Genomic DNA, 22,070 nt, shown 5'->3' on the forward strand with positions numbered 1-22,070 from the left:
TAAATTAGGAATTGCAGACGGAACTTAACATCATTGATTTCAAATTTAATTTATCTGTTCTTAATGGTTTAAATTTGAATCGCAAGCGGAACTTAACACTATTGATTCAAATCCACCTATGTTATTAATTTCATTAAATATTAATTTCTAAAATTGGCTTCCAGGACTGCATGGCGAGGCACATGGCCTTCTTGGATATAGGAGCAACCACCACCGCCTAGACAAAGCCTTTTAAGGAAAGCTAATATTTAATTTCCTTAAATAACTCTAGGTTAACCAAAAAGAACAATCGAATCACAAATTCAAAAAGAAGAAAACACAAACTCGAAAAACTAATTCAAAAAACTAGATCTAATACCTCTTGTGTTTGGAATTCATACAAAGAAAAATAAACTAGCATTATGCGGAAGATAAATACTAGTAATACCTTTCTTTGTGAACTTTAATGACCTCTTGATCTTCTACCGTATTCCTCTTCTAACCTCGGACGTTGTGTGGGCAACGATCTTCCGAGATGAGAACCACCAAGCACCTTCTTCTTCCTTCTAGGTTTCGGCCACCAAGAGTCCTTCTTGATGGAGAGGTTCGGCCACCACCAATGCTCCAAGGGATGCTAGAGACTAGGCTTCCTTTCTCTCCTTCTTCTCCTTGCTTGATCCGGCCACCAAGAGTCCTTCACCAATGAAGAAGTTTCGGCCACAATAAGGAGAGGAGAGAAAAAGAAGGGGTCGGCCACACCACCAAGGAAGAGAGGGAAGAAATAGAATAGAGTTGTCACCCATGAAGGTACCTCTACCCCCTCTTTTATAATCCTTGGTCTTGGCAAATAAGGAAATTTAAATAAAAACTTCCTTAATTCTTTTTGCCATGAAAAAGAAAATTTAATTAATTAAAACCAAATTCCTTTTCTTACATATCATGGCCAACCACTATTCTAATCCCAATCAAGGAAAATTTAATTCACACAAGAATTAAAACTTCCTAATTTGTTTCCGGAAATTTATAAAAAATTTCTCTAACAATTTTTCCCTTCATGATGGTTTATAAAAAGGAAATTTTATAAATTAATTTTTTTTTTAAACATGTGGATGATTTCCAAAAAAGAAAGCTATCTCTAAAAAAATTAAAATCTCCTTTGAATCTACAAATAAGGAAAGATATCAAATCTTTTCTTAATCTTTTGTAGAAACTTATAAAAAGGAATATTTAATTTTTAAACTCTCTTTTAAATCATGAACATGGTTTAAAAAGGAAAGTTTTCTCAAAATTACCTTTCAATCTACAAATAAGGAAAGATTTCAAATCTTTTCTTAATCTTTTATAGAAAGCTATAAAAGGAAAGATTTAAATTTTAAACTCTCTTTTAAAATCGATAGAATCCACATAAGAAAATTTTAAAAAATAAAATTACTTTTTATTTTAATAGGGCCGACCACCTAAGCTTGGGTTCAAGCTAGGGGTGGCCACCTCATAAATCCATGAACCATGCCTTTGGCCGGCCCTAGCTTAGACTCCAAGCTAGCTTGGCCGACCCCTATAGGATTGGTAAGACTGTGGATATAGGTGGATATAGTACTATATAATTAAGATGCTACGATAGGGACCAAGAGGAGGAATTGGTTTTGGTCTCCCGATGAAATTAAGCATCCCGTGTTCGCCCCGAACACATAACTTAATTTCATCAATAATAATTCATTCGACTAAAGAACTATTATTGAACTACCGCACCAATCCCAAATTACATTTTGGGCTCCTTCTTATTATGAGTGTGTTAGTCTCCTTTTGTTTAAGATATCGAATGTCCATTAATTCAAATGGGTTACTGACAACTCACTTAATTAATATCTAGTTCCAATAGTAGTACCACTCAACTTTATCATCATGTCGGACTAAGTCCACCTGCAGGGTTTAACATGAAAATCCTTATGAGCTCCTCTTGGGGGCATCATCAACCTAGATTACTAGGACACAGTTTCCTTCTATAATCAACAAGGCACACTATAAGTAACATCATTTCCCAACTTATCGGGCATTTTGATTTATCGAGCTAAATCTCACCCTTTGATAAGTCAAAGAAATAAATATTAAATATATGTGCTTGTTATTATATTAGGATTAAGAGCACACACTTCCATAATAACTAAGGTCTAGTTCTTTATTAAATCAATATAAAAAGAACTTACCTTAAATGGTCCTGCTCAATACACTTAGAGTGTACTAGTGTAATCTATTAGTCAAGATAAATTAATACCTAATTACACTACGACTATTCCAATGGGTTGTTTCTTTCCATCTTAGTCGTGAGCTACTATTTATAATTTATAAAGAATCGATAACACGATCTTCTGTGTGTGACACCACATACTATGTTATCTACAATATAAATTAATTGAATATCTACATTTGGTATATATAAATGTAGACACTTGACCAATGTGATTCTTATAATATTTATACAAAAGATAGGCTTTTAGTATACACTCCAACAATGGTAACATTCGAGCGCTTTTTACAGCTATCAAACTTGATAGTTAGCTGGTGGAGCTTACTCAAACTGACTCCACTGTACTTCTCTCTAAGGGCTACCCAGACAGCATGAGCCAATGGTAATGGCTCATACTCAAATACCAGGTCATCCACCATTGAACTAATCAATATTCCCTTAGCAATGGAGTCCTTCCTTTTCCATGCCTTATAGGCATCAAGATCACGTCTGTGTTGTGTTGTAGAACTATCGACCGGTTCCTCCAAGAATTGATTTACAACCTCTAGAACTTCTTATTCCTCAAGAACGTATTATATCTTGAGGTGCCAGATTTTGTAGTTATCCCCATATAATTTCTCACCCTTATTGAGTTCAGCTATGATGTTTTTAGTTGTCATGATCTACATAAATAAACAAATTATTTATTATTTCAGTGTAATTTATATATGTGCAATTAATTATTGACTCAGTGTAAATTAGAATTAGTTTACAAAATCAAGTGATAACATTATTTTCACTCATCATTTGTATGTTCTAATCTAATCAATATTGATCAATTTTATTGCATACATCCCATCTAATGAACGAATCATTTAATATGAATGAATCATATTTATATAAACTAATCATATCGTGAAATGAACTAATCATTTCCAAGTTTGTTAACATATAACATAACTTTTCATTTATCATAACTCTGTTCGTACATAATGACAGAAATTATTACATGACTCAAAAACTAGATGAGCTAACACTGTTCGTACATAACGACAGTAAACAGAACACTAATAAACTAGATAAGTTAGCACTACTCCCACTAGGAAAAATGCTAGAGCAGTGAGTAATTGCATCTCATTCATCCCGGATTCTATGATGGGTGGATCAGCCTCAGATGTATCCATCAGATCCATTTCTGAATCTTCTACACATTCTTGAGGATCCTCCTCTGATTCTTCTGGATCCATCTCTAGATCCTCCTCAGGATCCATCTCTGGATCCTCCTTAAAATCTTCAGGATCCATTTCTAGATCCTCTTCAAATTCTTCGAGGTTCATTTCCGGATCATCTTCAGATTCTTCGGGATTTGGATCCTCCTCTAAATCTTTAGAATCCATTTCTGGATCCTCCTCAGATTCTTCGAGGTTCATATCTTTGGGATCTGGATTCTCTTCAGATTCATCAAGACTCCATTCCAAATGAAGTAACTGTCTGCACATCTCTGAATATGAGATGTGCCCATCAGACTCATCCCAAATTTGGAATGATATCTGCCTTAGATGTTCCGATAATGAATAAACCAGAGACCATCTTCTTTCTGTTTCCTGGACTGGATACCTTTCTTGCTCGAGATTCCAAAACAACCAATCGAGCCGACCAATAAGCCTACTGACTCCGTGATCCGGGTCATATTCCAGCTTCTTGATCTCCTCCCATAGCTCATGTTGTCGTTCATAGCGACCAGTCATCGTGTATATCGTTCATTGTATCTTGAATTGAAAATCATGATGTCAGTACAAAATCGATAGACCAGTAACAAAAACTGGTCCAATTCAATTCCCACATATAGAACAAAATATACAGAATGCATAAGCAATTAAGAAAAGACAAATTTTCCTTATTTTGGGGAGTCTCATGTGACTGACACATTGGATCGGTCGATCAGGAATCCGGATCATAAGCTTAATCTATTGTCCTCATTAGAACTAATCTAATTGGACAGGGATTTCTGACCTATGTTCTGTTATTGTTTAAGCTCATTTGAGTCAATCTCAGACTTATCGATCAAACTCAGGTCCGTTTGATTCATCCAATGCTCATTGGATTAAGTCTGACCCATTATAACAAATCTAATTTTTATGATCAAATCTAACACAACAGAACTAATCCGGTCATATTTGATCAGCCCAACTATTGTAATCAAGATTACCCCAATTAATTCAATAATAAATTGAACTGGTTAAATCAACAAATAGTTTGAACCAGCTTTAGGTATCATTAAATCAAACTGGTCTGCTTAAATCAACTAATAATTTAAACCAGGCCTGAGTTTGATTAGATAAGTTGGTAGAGTTCCATTTTCAATAAATTGAACCATAAATTAATTAAATATTTATTTATTAATTAATAATACATTTCAGTATATATTTAATTAATTAATAAATATATTTAATTAAATTTGAACACATGCACTGTTTAGATGCATGAAGAAAAAAAAGGAATTAAAACATGCATGCACCTTTTTTTTTTTTATACACGTTTTTTTTTCTTCACTGTACTTCGTCAAAATTATTGTGCATTTTCTCTCAATCGATTCAGTACTCAAAAAAATAAAAGTACTGTGCGCTACGATTTTGAATCGATTCATGCACAGTGTTGAATCGATTCATGAATCGATTCAACGCTGTGCATGAATCGATTCAACACTGTGCTTCGTCAAAAGCGGCACTGTTCGCGATATTGGATCGATTGAAACGAAATTTCAATCGATTCAATTCAATTGAATCGATTGATTAATCGATTCAATTGATGAACAGTGTTACTGTTCATCTTTTTCTTTGCGATAGAAGAAGAAAAACACGAGCCTTTTCGCGTCGATTTTCATGCTTTAAAAAAAATATTGCTTTGATACCATTGTTGGACCAGAAAGCATGAAAACTAAAACGAAGCAAAACGGTAACCACTCACAGTGAATCGCCGGAGACGTAGCTGAAGAATCGACGGTCGACGAAGGGATTGCCGCTGTCGGAAGCACGATCACAGAGCTGTCAAAAAGCGCTTCAAGGTTCACAAGCCAAATCCCAGCTTCTGGATGCTCTCCTTTTGCTCGCACACGATCACCTCAGTGCTCTCTGATCACCTTTGCATAAGCTTGGTGCTCTCCTCCGCCCGGATCTGTGCTTGGACGCACCCTAAATAAGAAGGCTGAAGAAGACGAAGGGGAAAGGACGCCCCTTCGTCTCCCTGGCGTTTGCAGCAAACAGTCGTTTGCAGCAGCGAAAGGGACGAACCCTTTCGTCTCCTGTAACGCCCAACACAACTCACATTAGCTCGAATCTTTCGCTCCGGATCCGCTCACTTGGGGTGATCTCGGTCATCTAGAATAGGTCTCACCCAAACCTAACTTCTAACCTTCGAGCATTCTTCCGCTCCGGCTTCTCGTCCCTCGGAAACGCCGCGCATCTCCTTCACGTCCGCCCTAGTACTCTTCCGCAGCACCTCATCCCTTGGACGCACTGAGCCCGTCGGCTCTCTCCCGTGGCATCCTTCTCACTAACTGTATTTTTTACTCGATTTCCTGTGCTCCTAAGTTTCTACACACTTAGACATAGGGTTAGAAACCAACAGGATCTAATCTGACTTGGTTGATTACATCAAAATTACCTTGGGGTACTAATAATACGTCATTAGCTGAACGTCTGCTTTATCTCTAATTTCATCTATCAAGTCTAATTCCATAAGACGCTGCTCAGGATTGTCATCGTCGTATAGTTGTCTCTGATCTGACTCTACCCCTATTTCGATCGACACCACTACTTCTCCTCCATATATCAAGTGAAATGGAGTTATACCAGTGGCTTCTCGCAGAATAGTATGGTACACCCACAGTACACTTGGAAGTTTATCGACCCAGCTTCCTCCGAAGTGATCGAGCCAAGTTCTAAGTCCTTTGAAGATTTCTCTATTAGTGACTTCCGCCTTGTTATTGCTTTGAAGGTAGGCTACTAAAGTGAAGACATGCCGAATACCACTTAATTTCTGAAAAACCTTATGAAGAATCCTTTTGAGATTAGAGGCTGAAGAGCAACCCTACTTTATGAGTTTATGGCATGGATAAGCCATCTGATCTGGTCCCTATGTGAGGCCGACAATGAAGGGGCATTTAAACCCTCCCATGACTGTAGTGATGCAACTCGTTGGTTTTCATGGCAAAGCAGAGCTGGATGAAGATCCAGATCCTTAATTAACCAGCTGCACATGCACGCAGTGCATCACCAGTATTTGCTTAATCTTGGCAAGTAGAAGCTAGTGAGGCTGTTCTTTAGATCATTATAAAAACATTACAGCAAATATGTGTTTGTTTTATATACACCTTTCTATCTCTCATGCATTCTATATCTCTAACCTCCTCTATGTTTCCTTCTCTAAGTAGTTGGCTTGCTCCTTGTATCATACTACTGATCACCTCTTCAGATTTGCGATCCCATCTCCATTACTATTCTTATCATCTTTTTGTTCTTAATTTCTCCTTAAATTCCCAGCAGTATGAGCTCCTTGAGAATGATGGAGGCAAGACTGCCTCCCGGGTTCCGTTACCACCCGCGAGACCATGAGCTAATCTGCAACTACCTTGCGAAGAAGGTAAGGGGGGAAGCAGTACTGAATCGTAGCGCTGGTGGTTATCCGGCGATCGTCGACGTCGATCTCAACAAGTGTGAGCCATGGGACCTTCCTGGTGCGCATTGTATTGTCAAAATAAGTTGGCATGCAATTCATAATTTCCACCTTTTCTAGCTCAGTGAGAAGAAATCTTTCATGTTCAAGAACGTGCACCTTCAGAAACCTTTTTTTATGATCTCTTAAACGAAATTCGATGACGACGATCTTGGTGTTCTAGAATTAAAGGAGTTTTACGTTTCAAGTTTCCTCATTTTATATATATTCTTCTTCTTTTCTACAATGGCCATCACTTATACTATATATGCTATATTGATCTATCTTGTTGTGATGAGACAGAAGTGGCATGTGTTGAGGGCAAGGAATGGTTCTTCTTCAGCCTTAAAGACCGCAAGTACGCAACCGGGCAGCGAACAAACCGAGCAACCAAGTTGAGCTACCGGAAAGCTACCGGAAACGACCGACAAGTGAACCGAATGGATGTGCTTGTTGGTATGAGGAAGACATTGGTGTTCTATGGAGGCAGAGCTCCAAATGATAGCAAGACTGATTGGGTCATGCATGAATTTCGCTTGGATGAGTCTTCTAATCCATCCAAATTCTCCTCCAAGGTGCACAAAATTGAATTTGGTAAATTGGTACCATTGTCATATGATCAGTTTCTTATTAGTATGCTTGATTCCAACCGGAAGACTGGGTTTTGTGTAGGGTATCCTTCAAGAGAAGATCATCACTAATACAAAAGAAGACCGATATCGAGAAATACCAAGATGATACAAACTCTTCCACCTACATATCCTTCGACCGAGTTCTGTGTGGCTTGGAGAGCAAGTGCCCTGCTTCTCCAACCTCATCTCGGATGGTGCCACAGCTCCTCCTATGGCCTCAACAGATGTGGATCATCGCGATAAGAAGCTCATCAAGAACTCCCTAAACCAGTTCAGCTCAATATTGGAAGGGCATTCCAAAACTGAGAAGCCTCCAAATGTGAGTCATGGGAACTTGGGGAGCTACTTAAGAGACAATGGTGATTGCTGTATGTGGAATCCCTGGTTAACTTAGAAGAAGAAAAGTTCTTATGAATTTTGATGACTCAAAAACCAATCTCAGCATTACATACACCACAATTGCACTCTCAGGTTCTTTTATAACTTGGCAAATCTTGATCAAATAATGAAAGCTAATTGAAATTGCTAGTGCCTCCTTAACATCATGTTGAATTCTTCCAAAAGCTTCTCAATACTTCTCCTGGATGTCAACATGTTATCGATCTCAAACGCTCTTAACTCTTCCCGTAGATCTGCAAAGATGATATAGTAAAGAACTTAGTGTAGACTAAATGTTTGCTTTGTTAGACAAATAGTTCTAATAATTTTATTAAACCCTATGTGAAGATGAAGGAATATCATCTACCTAATTGTCTCATGGCTTTGAGTGGAAGGTTTGTGCCATTGATACTGAAGAAATTCAGGAAGTTCCTCATAACCTCTGGGGTGTCAGTAGAAACCAAAATCTCTCTCTGCAATATGAAAAGGGATCGATACTAGTGAAGAAAAATAAAAAATAAGAATAAGATGAAATGTGAAGATTTTACCTTAAAAGTCTTCAGGCTATCATAGTATCCTGAAACAATCATAAGTAGCCGCAACTTTTCGGATGCTAAAAAATGATACCAATGCAAGTTCTAGGTGAGTTTTGTACAGTTGCTTTTTGAATTATAATATATTCCATTCTGTCATGTATCCAACTTCTCTAGCTTCTATTTAACAGTATATCAGAAGGAAACACAGTAGATTTTAAAGAAGTTCCTCATGATATTTAATTTGGTTACCTAGAAACGAGATCACCTCGACTTGAGCAAATTCTTCTTGTTTAAGAAGTTCTTCGACTGAAATACCGATTGAGCTCATCCCAATAGTATTGGGTATATTTTTGGACCTTTCTCCTTGCAACATCAAAGAAAAAATTGTGTTTAAAGTACCCAAAAGATGAATAAGCTTTGAACTTTCCCCATATCGAATCATTTTGATCTGAAGAACATACTTACCATTATGCTAGTTCAATGGATTTAAAAGTTAGGAATGTGATGATGGTACCTGAAACTCTGCCCCATTTCTTGAAATCTTTATAGAGTATATCCCTCACCCTAAGATCTGATATATCTGATATTTTGTGCTTCACTGAAAATACAAGTTTTTTTTTTATTAGTGCAAAAACGAAAAGTGAACAACAAGAAAAGAAATAGACAAGGCCATACATCCCAACTAATTTGAATGAGCATACATGTCATAATCTTCTATAATTTTAGTTGTTCACTGAACTCTAATTGAACTTAAATGAGAAGTATCAAATCACGATTACTTATTTATATTTATTCATGAGGATTTTGTTAGCATGAACTTCAATGATATCTCGCCATTATTGACAATTTCACATGGGCATACTTTTTTAGGTGGTGTTGTATCCAAAATTTACAGCATGTGTAACTCTAAATACTTTATTTGGATACCGAACTTACATATCTGGTAAAGTCCAGTACATCCAAATCGCCCTGATCCTCTAATCAAGAGTGTAGCCATGTATCTGTCTTTAGATGTGCACTTAGAAGAATTCATATTTTTTGTGTCTAAGAGGATTCCTGATAGCTGCAAGTAACACCAAATGCAACTTATCGTAAACATTAATCCATGTTTGCCCCAACTAAGAAACATAATTGATCTCATATAAGATAATAAATGATTGCCTGAGCGGCATAGATAAAACAATGATGAGTGAAAGTGCAAAAAGTTTTTTAAAATGATGGATAGAGAACCAAGAGCTGCTGTAAAATTATGTTACCAATAATCTGCTAAATCCATTCCCTGCTAGGATCTCTGGTGATGTCTCTGCGTACTTTTCAGATATTAGTGTACAACACGAACCATCCTGTTGCAATCAGAAAGCCATGAACATACATATTGTTGGATTATTGTCTTCAAAATAAAAGGTTTTGCAAGGAGTTTCCAAAACATGATAGCGATCTCATGCAGCTCAAATGAAAATTTCAGTCAAACATCTAGCTTTCAGAAGAAGTTGGAGCTAAGGCTTATCCTCTTGTTCTTCTTCTCTTCTTTTGATCATAGAGACCATAGGCTTGAAGATTTAGTATATATATATATATATATATATAAACTTCTGACCTCCTGTTACTTGTCCTTTTTCGTTCTTTTGTTTTGTCTTTCTATTCTGTATGTCATTCATGCTCTAATGGTGTGATAGCATACCTCTTTAGGATTGAATTCTTCAACAGGTGCATCGTTTACTCCCTGCAACAACAACCAAGGCTTAACTAATTACTGTCTTACCTTTAAATTGTTCCATTAATAGATTTTTTTTAATGAAATTGTAATGTACCTTTTTTTTTGATGGAAACTTGTGTCCATTTACTAATACTAGCTTCAAATTTCCAAACCGATTGTGATAAGCAAGATCAATCTGTGCTTGTTTTTTTCAGAATAACGATCAGTATCAATTATCTTAACCTAAGATGAGTGACTACACTAAGAAGAGATCACCTCATCAATGAAAACTAGAGATGATTCGTCAACTCGGCATGTCTTTAGCAACCATTTGAGCTCCGAATGCATCACAAAATCTGAGTGTCTGCAGTTGATGACAGGCAAAACACAGATTTGGCTACTCGGTCGAGTTTCACTCAAGAAAAAGGCACAAGCAATGGTGGAAACAACTGATCCAACATCTGACACCACAAACCATGATATCTAAGCAAAAGAAGGATATTTCCATTGTTATGATAAGCAAATTGATTAGCAAGTAACAATACCAGCAGCCTCCTGTCCAATCACAGCGTGCAAGAATTTCCCTGGAACACCACCTTTGAGCTCAACCTTTGCTGCCTTCAAGTACTGGTTTAATCTATCAACACTTTCACACAATTCCAAGACTGAAGCATCATTTCTCAGCGAGATGCTACTGTAGAATGCTGCAGCTGGCTGAGCTGAACAAGTAATGGAAGAACTGCTATTTGTTGTGAGATCTGTTCCAGCATCGGAGTTACTGCTTAGTAACTCATATTTCTCGGCGATAGAAAGTTCACTGTAGGACAGTGAATGGATCTCTTCGAGCTCAGACTTCAGTTCTGAGATGTCCGACCTGTCTCTCCTACTGCTGGAGAGAGCTAGAGCTTGCTTGTTCTCGAGCTCCCATATGTGCGACAAGGAATGTGAAATGCTTGAGCTAGTCACGTCTTGTGCTTGAGTTGAGAAGTTAGAACCACTCATGCTCTTCTCATGAATTTGATGATCATTGACGTTGTGAGGTTTCTGAAAAAATATATATATTTGCAAAGTTATTATACATAGTACCGTTAAATGAGGAATTCAGTGGCAAAGAGATCATTCTGACCTTGCTCTTCTTTCCATTGCTTAGCATCCTATTGATCTTCCTGTCGAACTGAAGCAGAGACATGATGGGTCCTGTGCTTTGGTCTGATAGGTGGCAGTAGTAATTGGAAGAAGATGATAGAGAAATCGACAAAAAATCTAACCATTGTGGACTCCGCTCTGCTTTGATGAAATCGCAAATTGTATTAGACTGTTAGCTGTAGCTTGGGAAGCAGAGGACTTCTTGGAAGATTCGCCTTAATTTCCAAATCTACAGGTTGGAGTTTTTCTTAGATTTTGTCTTCTCTCCTGCTTTGGATCCTTGGAATGAACGTTTTAAATAATATTTTAACAAGGGTTAAACATCCAACGGAAATGGCATGCATGATGTTGAATGCATTGGCTTAGTTCATTCTGAAAGTTTGCACATGAATTTACACTTCAGGATTTGCAGCTAAAGGTTTACACCGAATGGGCGTTGAGATTATGTAACTTCTTGATGTTCAATTTTTCATAAGAAAATTATTAATCTGTGTAATTACAATTACAATTACATTTAAAATGTTAATTCCTAAAATTTTATGCATGACTGGCTGTGGTTATTCCAATGTACATGGAAATCATAAAAATAATTTCAAGCTGGTAAGATCCGAGACTGCGTCAATGAATAAGAACATCTCTAATGCAAGATCTATGAGAGGTTTTTAAAATTAAAAAAGTTGAATAAAAAGGTTTAAATCATTGTAGATAAGAGGTTTGAGGTTTATAGTTCAATAGCAGTAGTGAAAACTCAAACCTGTTCTTTTGTATTGAAATTGATGTATATGCATGGAGTCATGCAACTACCTGCTATGAATTACATCATAAAAAATCTTATTTAGAGCTTTAACCATTGTGGTTGTTTCAATGAGATTTTATAATATTGACATGACATATTAAAATCATAAAAAAAAAATCATTTAGAGCTTTAATTATTGGAGATGCCCTAAGAAAATAACCTTGAAACTAACTATCTCATAACATGGATTTCCAACATTATCATTCTTGAAAAAAATATTCTATTTATTTAATATTATATTTTAATTGTAAACTAAATATTTGACTATTGCAACTGAAAAAGTAAGTGACAAATTAAATTGATGCATAAATGTATTGATGATCGAAACACAAGCTGACAACTTAGAGATAGTGTTCTAGTGGAGTTGAAAATTGACTTACAATAATAATAACAACAACAACAACAATAATAATCATAACAATAACAACAATAATAATAATTAATCCGGTCTAAAAGTTGAAGGTGGAATGCTGGATAAGTGGTTGCTACGTTGGCTGGGTGAAGGCCTCTGGGTTGAATCGAAGACTCTTAGCTGGTCCGCTAAGCTCCCTGCACACACTCAAACGAGCTAACAGAACGTCAACACCCGAAAATCAAAGAAGGGGTCCCTAGCGAAAGCCCTCTGACTCTCAATTTAGTATATCACCCGAGCGGGAAGTAGAACAGTAGGAATGAATAACAGGATGCACACAGTACAATATATCAAGTGTGCGTACTTCCCAAACCCCCTATTTATATATCACCTCTATGATCTCCGCAATCATGAGATAGCAGAGATCGTCGGGTGTCAGAAGTTGTTGTGCAATAGAATATATGCATCATGGAAGGCGTATAGCCAGTCCGAGAAATCTCCCGCTACCCGTGTGCACTTTTTTATTACTAACACCATCATTATGCGGTCATAATGTGTCGTTTGAGGGGAAGCATAATCGCCTTCGAGGAAGCTTCCCTGAACCTGTATCATCTCAGAAGAATATTCTCTAACAAATAGTTGTTTTTTTCTGACAATATTATCTCCTGAGCATATCTCAGCTGGGTGTTGACCTACTCGGATGAATAATAAATGAAACCTTGAGTTTTATAAGGCTAACCTGCACTTGGCAATGCTCTGATATACATTTGTGGTAGTGCTGGAGATCTGAGTGAAACACTGTCTTATCCTTAGGGTCGCTCGAATATATGCGGAGTCTGGAGATCTGAGTGAAACAAATCCTTGTACTTAAGGTCGCTCAAATATATATTGGGAGTCTGGAGATCTAAGTGAACCTATATAAATGAGTCTCTCAGGTCAAGGCGGTTCTATGACCTTCCGACCATATACTTGGGTTGCATGCTTCTGGAGTATAAGGAATTGAACTCCAAGAGGCCTGACCAACCTCTTGATCGAGTTTCCCTATGATCGGAGGTCGGTTCTTGATTACTGAGGTAATATCTCAAGTTATTTAAATCTGATTGAGTTTTTGAAATTTACCCAGCCTACTTTGCAGGGCTAAGGGTACTTAGGCCTATAATTGATCATTCCTTTAACATGGCCGACCACACATAAGAGGTCAAGAAAATGAACAAGAAGGCTCGCATATTTGTGCGACCGTATATGTGGTTGTACCCCAAATGAAAGGTTGGATGGCTAAGGCCCGACGAAGCATTCCTCCGGTCGTCCTTGGGGTCGGCCAGGACATGAATAGTTAGCGGTCGGATACACAAAGTGTTATAGTGCATCTGTCCCTTACGCACGATCAATATTTAGATTAACTTCCCCTGAATTAAGATACCTAAGTACTAAGCTAGAGGATAGGCCCTTTTCAAAAGTGACCTTTTAACTGTCACATCTCCTTGACTTGGACCACCACCTCACCTTGACTTAGACCTTCTACGCCAGCCTAGGATCCACTTTTAACACTCCATATCACTAGTCTTCCCTTCAAATCTAGTCGAAGGAGGCTAATAGCCACTGACTGGACCTGAGTACCTTTTTGGCTCGGATGGGGATGTTTCCGCTCGTCCTTAAGGGGCGCGATTAATTATTCTTGAAATAAAGTATGTCAGTAACTTGGCTTCTAATGATATACTATTGATATGTGGGAAGGCTCTTTTCAGCACAATGAATCAGCTGTCTCTTCCATCATAAATGTACTTTTATGGGTGAGTGTCACGTATCCCACTAACAATTCTTTGAAGCGACAACTGACATAAGCCTCTCTGTACGGACTAACAGCACTACTCCCTTTGCTAATTGTCAATCAACAGTTAGCAAAGGGTGTACTATTTGCATCGAACCTACGTAATGGGGCTAAATCCTGTAGTTTGTATTTTAAAACCCTAAGAGACGCAAAAGTGCATTACTTTGTGTTTCATCTTTTTCATTCTCTCTTCCGGCGACTACCTCCAACTAGTCTATCTTTCTCTCAATCTCCAACTAGTAAGTTTTTCCCCCACACCTTTCACTGCCTTTCTTGTATTCTTATGGCCTAGGAATTCGTTTCTCCTTGGTACACCTTTATTCGTTCTAATTTTGACAACGTCAACCAATATGCTCTCTACTTGCAATATGAAATCCCTGAAAATTATCCTATCCACCTCCCTACTCCTCGAGATCATCCACATCGTCCTCTCCCCCCCCCCCCCCCTCCCCTTCCCACGGGGTTTGTTACTTTTTTCAAAGACCAAATGAAAGTTGGTTTATGTTTTCTAATCCCCAGCTTTCTTTGTGAGGTAAGTCAATACTTTGACATTCCCCTCTCCCAACTTGCCCCGAACGCATTCTGTAACATGTGTGGTATGTTCATTCTATTTCATTTGTTTAATATTTCATCTACCCCTCATAATTTTTACCTAATTTTTATTCTAAAAAATCAAAATCAGGGATCTTTTGTTTCAATCTTACCAGAAGGTTGTGTTTTTTAAAGACCTACCATCTTCCAACAAAAAGTGGAAGGATTGCTTCTCCTTCATTGGGATGCCTCAGCAAACTTCCTGACCTACTGTTTGGCGCTCTGATCTTCCCCCGCTTCCCAACCTTGGGAACTTTAAGCTAGACCCTATATTTATTTCTTTCTTAGAGAAAGTAGATGGAGCACAATTTTTGGCTCCCAAGTTGATGCAGGAAGGACTACTATATTTATTCGACCTAAGTCCTATTTGAGTGAAGCTTGTTATTCTTTCGGTAAGGCTTACAATCGGGTCCATTATATTATCTCTAATTATGATTTTCTTTGTTTTATGCAGTGGGTGCTTTTTTTGAGGGCATGGCTTCAAAGCGCATACAAATGCAAGAAGATGCAATGCTGCAAAAGGAGCAGGAATTGTTGGCCAAGTGGGCTCAACAACCGATCGGTCCCTCTAGCGAGACGACTAGCAGCCATACGACCTACCCAGTGAGACGACCGTGCTAGAGAGCAGGCCATCTGCACCTCTCCTGATGTTTGAGGGTTCTTCCGAGGAGGAGCCATTGAAGATGAGACATAAGAAGTGTAGGCTAGTTCTCCTCGCTCAAGCTCTCGAGGAACCTTCATCTCCCACTCACGTGTCTTCGCACCACCTCACACCCGTCCCAGAGGAGACGCAGGTGCCATCATCCGAACATACTCTATCTCCTTGTCCATCAATCTTCACTCTCCCTCCTAATAGTCCCATTCAAGAGGCTACCTCTCAACCGAGTCTACGATTGGTACCTCTTTACCCTCGACTACCATACTATCACCTCCTTAGAGGGAGCTTTAGCCTCCCCTTCCAACATAGAGCCTAAAATGCTTTACAAGTTCTCAGCCATGTATAATCTCCCATCTGCCCCTATCATGACCTCCCTATCATCGACTCCTCTGTCAAGTGGCCGGTTGGTTACTATTGTTGGGGTCACTGAAGGAAGCTTGGGAGGTCGCCACGAACAAGTTGAACAATCTCACACCGACAAGGGCAATGGACGAGTATTCTTTTAATTTAACTATGGTACCCCCCTAACGCTCTGGCTATTCTTCATTGCGCATGTCTTGTGATAATTCTTGTTTTGCAGCAATGGGCGTTTAAGCTAGGCATGCTGCAACAATTTGCAACTTTGGCCCAAGAAAATAAGGATATGAAGAAACGCCTATCTGAGGCGGACACGTCTGGTATTTCTTCCCGCTCGAACCAAACAAGCCTAGCTAAACTAGAATGGTTGGGTCAAGTAGAAAAAGAACTTCAAGAGTTTTGAGTAAAGAACCAAATTGACATCGAGCAAGCGCAGAAAGTCGAAGCTACCCTAAAAACTTTGGAAGATAGGCTTCACTCAGAGACCGCTCACTGAGCGAAGATACTGGCCGAGCTCAATGAGAAGACTGCTAAGATTCAGTGCCTCATCGCCCAACTGGAAGACTCGAAGGCTGCCTATGTTGCGGAGCTCGCGGCCCAACCCCAGTTGACGGTCAAGCGGCAAACAAAGGTGGACGCCTAGGAAACTGAGTTGGAGACACTCCGAGCAGACTTAGAAGCTGATCAAGCTGCTATGAATGCCAGTAGATCTAAAGTAGCAAGTCTTTTGACTGAGCTAACAACCACCTGGGTGAATTTAACTTTTTATCAAGAGAGGGAGGATGATCGATTTAAAGAGAGGAAGAAGACCCTCTTAGCCTCAGAGGCTTTTAATATGTCGATCATCGATTTCATCATCAATACTTTTAGTCATGGAGCTGATGATGCGATTAAGCAACTTCACGAAAAAGGCTACGTGACTTCAACTCCCCCGCAAACTTCCTTGACTATCAAAGACTTATCAAAGAGCCCCCACCTGATTTTTTTTCCTATTTTAAAGTAGTCTCTCTGTATTCCCTGATGAATAGCAGTAATCTATAATTTTGCTCCTTATGTGATCAGGATCATCACCCTTAATATTGTCAAAATTATCTTTCACTAGGTTGAGCACATTTTCCTGGTCAGGTGTGTGATAGAATACTCAGATAAGGGCAATCTCTTAGATGTGCAAGACCAAGACTAACCGGATCAAGACCAACCAGTCTCTAAGACTCAGACGGACTTTTAGGTCAGTCGATTCTTTAAGCACTTGAAAAAGGTGGAGGGGTAAGAGACTTTCCTCCGCTTAAGGTCGACCAGTCATCAAGGGGTCTTAGTATTGACCTCTTAAAGACAGGGGCAAATCTATATTGATATAAGCGTCAACTTTTTGCGATAATGATGTACTCATCCCATTCATCATAATTATGTCTTCTTATTGGTGACACATGTTTATCAATCTTACTTTTCTGACATAACAACTAATGCACCATTTTCTAGGATCACGTCACCTGATCCTATGATCCAGCGGCCCTGATTATTAGCCCACTTTTCGATTTTCCCAATCCGATGATCTACGTTAAAAGGGGTATTTAAAGAGATTCCTTAGAGAACCCTTTAAAAACCTAAACTCTTTGTCTTTATTGTCTTCTTCCTCCTAGAGCTCTCGACTTGTGATTTCCAGGGACCTTGTCTTTCCTCATTCTTCTCTTTTCAACCTCACCATTTGAATCCTTCTCTTAGTCCTAATGGCTATCTCTGGTCCGGCTTATACCCACCTAGTTTCCTAGTTCCTCGGCATAGACCTCTATGATATTCGGTAAAACTCACTCTTTGCATATCATAGTACCAATTGCACAGGCTTGTCCCCACCTTCCTCCTCTACATTACATAGCTTTCTTCAAGGAGCAAATGCAGGCGAACATGTGATTCTCTCTCCCTTCTTTTCTTATTGAGGTGAGCTAGTACTTTCACATTTCTCTTCAACAGCTAACTCCCAATTCTATTCATGTAATACGCGGGGCATTCGTTATTTTCTACCTATTTAGGGTTTCTCTCTCCCCTCGTTTATTTCACTATTTCTTTCATCCCCAGCAAGTATTTGAAAGTTGTTTTCACTTTGATTTTCGACCAAAACTCGATCTTTTTGAAAAAAAATCTCTGCACAATATAGCGATTGGAAAAGCAACTATTTACTCATCCGCTTTCCAACTCTGGTGTCCTAACCACACATTTGGCAACATAGCCTCCCTCCTGTGCCCTCCTTGGGTGACATCAACAAAGAATCATCCCTTAGTAGGGTCATATCAAAATTAATTGGACTGAAGTTTGATATTTCAGTGTTGTTTTAAGAGGAGCTGTTATATACATTTGGATTGAGTCCAACTAGATTCGAACTGACTCTCTCCTTTAGTAAGAATCGTATTCTTTCTTTCTACTTGTCCTCAAATAATATTTTCCTACAGTTGCATTTAACAAGTATTATGAGGTGCAACCAAAACTATCTCTAGAGCCTTCCTCTTTGGCAGAGCTCGAGTAGATAAAGACACCCTAAACTGACTAGGCGATGAGCTTTGGGCAAAGCATGAGTCTGAGCTAATGGCCTCAATTCCTAGCCTTCCTCCAATAACCTCAACTCCTTCTGAGTCTAGCAAATCTAATGTCCCGCTTGCCAAAAGATGCTACTCGAGTGCTCTAGTCATATCCAAATGATCCACATCCAGGCGGTTGCCTACTGAGCTTCTAGCTTCCTCCACTCGAGGAAAGGAACCAATGATCCTAGCTCGCCCTCCGCCTAGACCTTATATTCTCAGACCACTCAATACTTCTCTTGTGCCTTTCCCAGCTCGACCACCATGGATGACCGCATAAATTCATTGTCCTACATCGCTCATCCATCCTTCCCTATCATCTAGCTCTAGTCGAGGCGTTTCCGTGAGGCCAGGCTCTATGGCCAACCCAGAGCGTCAATTTAAGTCTACTTTCAACCTTCCATCCCAACAAGGGATGGCCTCGGCCCTCTCCTCTTATGGGGTATTGAAATTACAAGGCCAATTGGCCGAGACCTGGGTGAGTGTAAGGAAATACCCAAAGGATCTCTCCAACTCAGAGTGTGTCGATGAGTACACTTGGACTGCTATTGCGGTAAGCTTGTGATATCTCTTTTGCCAAACAAACCTTTTTTGCTAACCTTCCTCAACACTACCTATTTTTAGTTTTTTGCCACAGGATTAAATTTAAGCCACCTAGTGATGGACCTAGAGAAAGACAATAAGATCCTGAAGGAGCGCATCCAAGAGTTAGAACTCTCTACCTCCAACCCGAGTGAGGAGATGGCTCGGCTACAAAAGAAGGTAGAATATCAGATAAGGCTGCTATCAGACATGGAACAAACCTTCCGAAAATATCATCAACTGGTAGAGTCTCAACAAGAAGATAAAAGAAAGTTAGAGACTCTGCTAGCTACCAGTGAGTTTAAGATTCGAGCGGAAGTGACCTTAAAAACTAAGACATTGTTAGACTTAGCTAGGCATACCGCCCTGGTACAAGAGCTAAGAACTTCCCTTGCTTCAGGATCAGCTGAATGGCTTAGAGAGCTATCTTCCAAAGATATGCAGATCTTGGAGCAACAGCGCAACCTAGACACGCAAGAAGCTCGGCTGGAATCACTACAAGCCGAACTAGACACGGCCAAGTCTGAGCTGTTATTTTATAAAGCTGAAGAGGATAACCATTTCAAGGTTAGGCAGAAAGCTTACCTCGAATCTCAAGAATTTAGTAGAATTTTCAGGGACTGGATTGTGGACACCCTTGCTCTAGGGGTCGAAGGGGCGGTTCAACAATTGAAAGAGGGTAGCTATCTCTTAGCAGAACCTCCCAGGAGATTCATAGATCGATAGTGACTATTGAGAGAACTCCCCAAGAGTATTTTAAACAAGTTTGACTGAATGTAAAACATGCTTATATGCTTGTACCATATAAGTATTGCAAGACTTGCCTTTTGAATGCTAAGACTGGAATAATAAATTGGCTTACATCATAATTAAATCATACCTATCTTCGCATGCTTAGTCTTTGTATTAATATCTCCTCTTTTGTAAGAATACTTTTGAGATGAATGTTACCTCGAGCGAAGCATACCCCCATATGGATCGGGCCAGCTATAATGAGAAAATCAAGTAGAAGAATCCTCGATCTAGGCCAAACCTTTAAATATTGTCCATACATATGATCTCATTAACTAGCGTGAATATTATGGACGAAATAATTTTTTTATATCCTGTGTGACATATAATTCATTCGAACGAGAAATTTACCCGAGCGGAATAAATTTTCTTATCCTGTGCGATATATAATTCATTCGAACGAGAAATTGACTTGAGCGAAAAAAATTTCTGTATCCTGTGCAGTATATAATTCATTCGAATGAGAAATTAACCTGTGTGGAATTATGAATAAGATACGCTGGAGTTGCTTTAATTGGAGCTTGAATGGTCATTTTGAGGTTAAGAAGAGTATAAGGACAAGAAAATATGCTTGCTTAAAACCCATCCTGACGTACGAGAGTCTGAGAGATATATAACCGTGAGAGTATGCTTGCTTATAACTCGGCCTGGTGCTCAGGAGTCTGGAACATATATAAGCGTGAGAGCATGCTCACTTATAACCCGGCCTAGTGCTCAAGAGTTTGGAACTTTTATAAGCATGAGAGCATTCTCGCTTATAACTCGGATTGGTGTTTGAGAGTCTGGGACTAGGCATGAGAGTATGCTCACTTATAACCTGGCCTAGTGCTCAGGAGTCTAGAACTGGGTGTGAGAGCACACTTGCTTATAACTCGGGCTGGTGCTCGGGAATCTGAGACTTGTATAAGCACGAGACCATGCTCGCTTATAACTCGACCTGGTGCTTGGGAGTCTAAGACTTGTATAAGGGCGAGAGCATGCTCGCTTATAATCTGGTCTAATGCTTGAGAGTCTGGGACTTATATGTTTTTTATATTGAATTCGCTTACATTCTCATTAAGTGTAAAATTTTAATATAGTACATGAACTAATTATAGGCATACTTTCAAACCTTATAGGACTGTAGATGATTCACACTCTAGGACCGCTCCAACCTTTTCCCCTCTGCATCCTTAAGGTAGTAGGATCTGGAGCTAAGCTTCTGCACTACCTTGTAAGGTCCTCTCCACTGTGGCTCCAACTTGTTGACATCTTCGACCAGATTAATCCGCTTCCAACCCCAATCTCCTACCTGAAATAATCTCATAATAACCCTTCTATAATAGTTCTACTTCATTTTTTGATGGTAAGACATTAGTTGAGCTGCTGCCTTATCTCTGATTTCTTCTATTAAATCAAGCTCCATGAGGTACTGGCCTTTGTTGTCCTCATCGTATAGCCACCTTTGATCGATTTCCATGCTAACTTTGACCGGGACTACTGCTTTACCACTATACACAAAATTAAAAGGGGTTATACCTATTGCTTCGTGAGAAGTAGTGCAGTAAGACCACAACATGCTAGGTATTTCATCGACCCGAGTCCCTCTAACATGATCAAGTTTAGTTTTGAGTCCTCTAATGATCTCCCTGTTGGTAACTTCTGTCTGCTCATTGCTCTGCGGATAAGCTACTGATGTAAAAGCTTGCATGATGTTGTAGCTAGAGCACCACTCTCGAAGTTTCCTCTCTTGAAACTATCTCCCATTATTTAAAACGAGATTTTGTGGAATCCCGAACTGACACAAGATATTCTGTCACAAGAATTTGATGGCCATCCTTTCGATTATTTTGGCCAGTGGTTCGACCTCTGCCCATTTGGAAAAATAATCTACTACCACTAAAAGAAACTTTTTCTAGGCGGGCGCTATTGGGAATGCCCCCATAATATTCATACCCCACTAATTGAACGGACATGAAACTATAGAAGTTTTCAACAATTCAGTGCGAAGATGCAGGATATTCTAATATCTTTGGAAGGATAGGCAAGTTGTCATCAATCAGGCGTCATCATCCTACAAGATGAACAAAAAATATCTGATTAGTAATATTTTTCAGGTGAGCGAACGTCCGCTCGAGTGACTTCCACAAGACTCTTGATGTACTTCTTGTAAGATATACACATTTGAGCAATGGTTGAGAGAAAACTTGCTTATAAAAATTGTCCCCTATCAAGGTAAATCTGCAACACCCCAAATTTCA

At 39.1% G+C, this 22,070-nt stretch overlaps 2 protein-coding genes across 2 annotated transcripts; one reads left to right on the forward strand and one right to left on the reverse strand.

Moving 5' to 3' along the window:
- The first annotated feature begins 6,410 nt into the window (after positions 1 to 6,410).
- LOC122033494 (NAC domain-containing protein 21/22-like) lies at positions 6,411 to 8,028 on the forward strand. The gene is made up of 3 exons (XM_042592532.1): positions 6,411 to 6,938; positions 7,220 to 7,491; positions 7,589 to 8,028. Exons 1-3 carry the CDS (start codon positions 6,749 to 6,751, stop codon positions 7,652 to 7,654), a joined length of 528 nt encoding a protein of 175 aa, XP_042448466.1. The 5' UTR covers positions 6,411 to 6,748; the 3' UTR covers positions 7,655 to 8,028.
- Positions 8,021 to 11,478, reverse strand: LOC122033493 (exopolyphosphatase PRUNE1-like). Its single transcript, XM_042592531.1, has 12 exons — positions 11,285 to 11,478; positions 10,704 to 11,202; positions 10,435 to 10,619; positions 10,274 to 10,354; positions 10,144 to 10,185; positions 9,719 to 9,805; positions 9,399 to 9,525; positions 8,977 to 9,060; positions 8,712 to 8,825; positions 8,475 to 8,539; positions 8,294 to 8,399; positions 8,021 to 8,180 (listed from the first exon to the last, which is right to left on the reverse strand). The coding sequence occupies exons 1-12, from the start codon at positions 11,345 to 11,347 to the stop codon at positions 8,074 to 8,076; spliced, it is 1,560 nt and encodes a 519-aa protein (XP_042448465.1). The 5' UTR covers positions 11,348 to 11,478; the 3' UTR covers positions 8,021 to 8,073.
- Positions 11,479 to 22,070: the final 10,592 nt, after the last annotated feature.

The sequence above is a fragment of the Zingiber officinale genome, chromosome 11B, assembly GCF_018446385.1.
Source record: "Zingiber officinale cultivar Zhangliang chromosome 11B, Zo_v1.1, whole genome shotgun sequence".
Lineage (NCBI taxonomy): Eukaryota > Viridiplantae > Streptophyta > Magnoliopsida > Zingiberales > Zingiberaceae > Zingiber > Zingiber officinale.

Bases quoted from the DNA above. Each gene is read 5' to 3' on its own strand.
- LOC122033494 (XM_042592532.1), top strand. From the start codon at position 6,749: ATGAGCTCCTTGAGAATGATGGAGGCAAGACTGCCTCCCGGGTTCCGT. The intron at 6,939-7,219 runs GTGCGCATTGTA...GTGATGAGACAG, and splicing joins TGAGCCATGGGACCTTCCTG to AAGTGGCATGTGTTGAGGGC. The intron at 7,492-7,588 runs GTGCACAAAATT...GGTTTTGTGTAG, and splicing joins CATCCAAATTCTCCTCCAAG to GGTATCCTTCAAGAGAAGAT.
- LOC122033493 (XM_042592531.1), bottom strand. From the start codon at position 11,347: ATGTCTCTGCTTCAGTTCGACAGGAAGATCAATAGGATGCTAAGCAAT. The intron at 11,203-11,284 runs GTCAGAATGATC...ATATTTTTTCAG, and splicing joins GCAATGGAAAGAAGAGCAAG to AAACCTCACAACGTCAATGA. The intron at 8,181-8,293 runs GTAGATGATATT...TCATCTTTGCAG, and splicing joins CAAAGCCATGAGACAATTAG to ATCTACGGGAAGAGTTAAGA.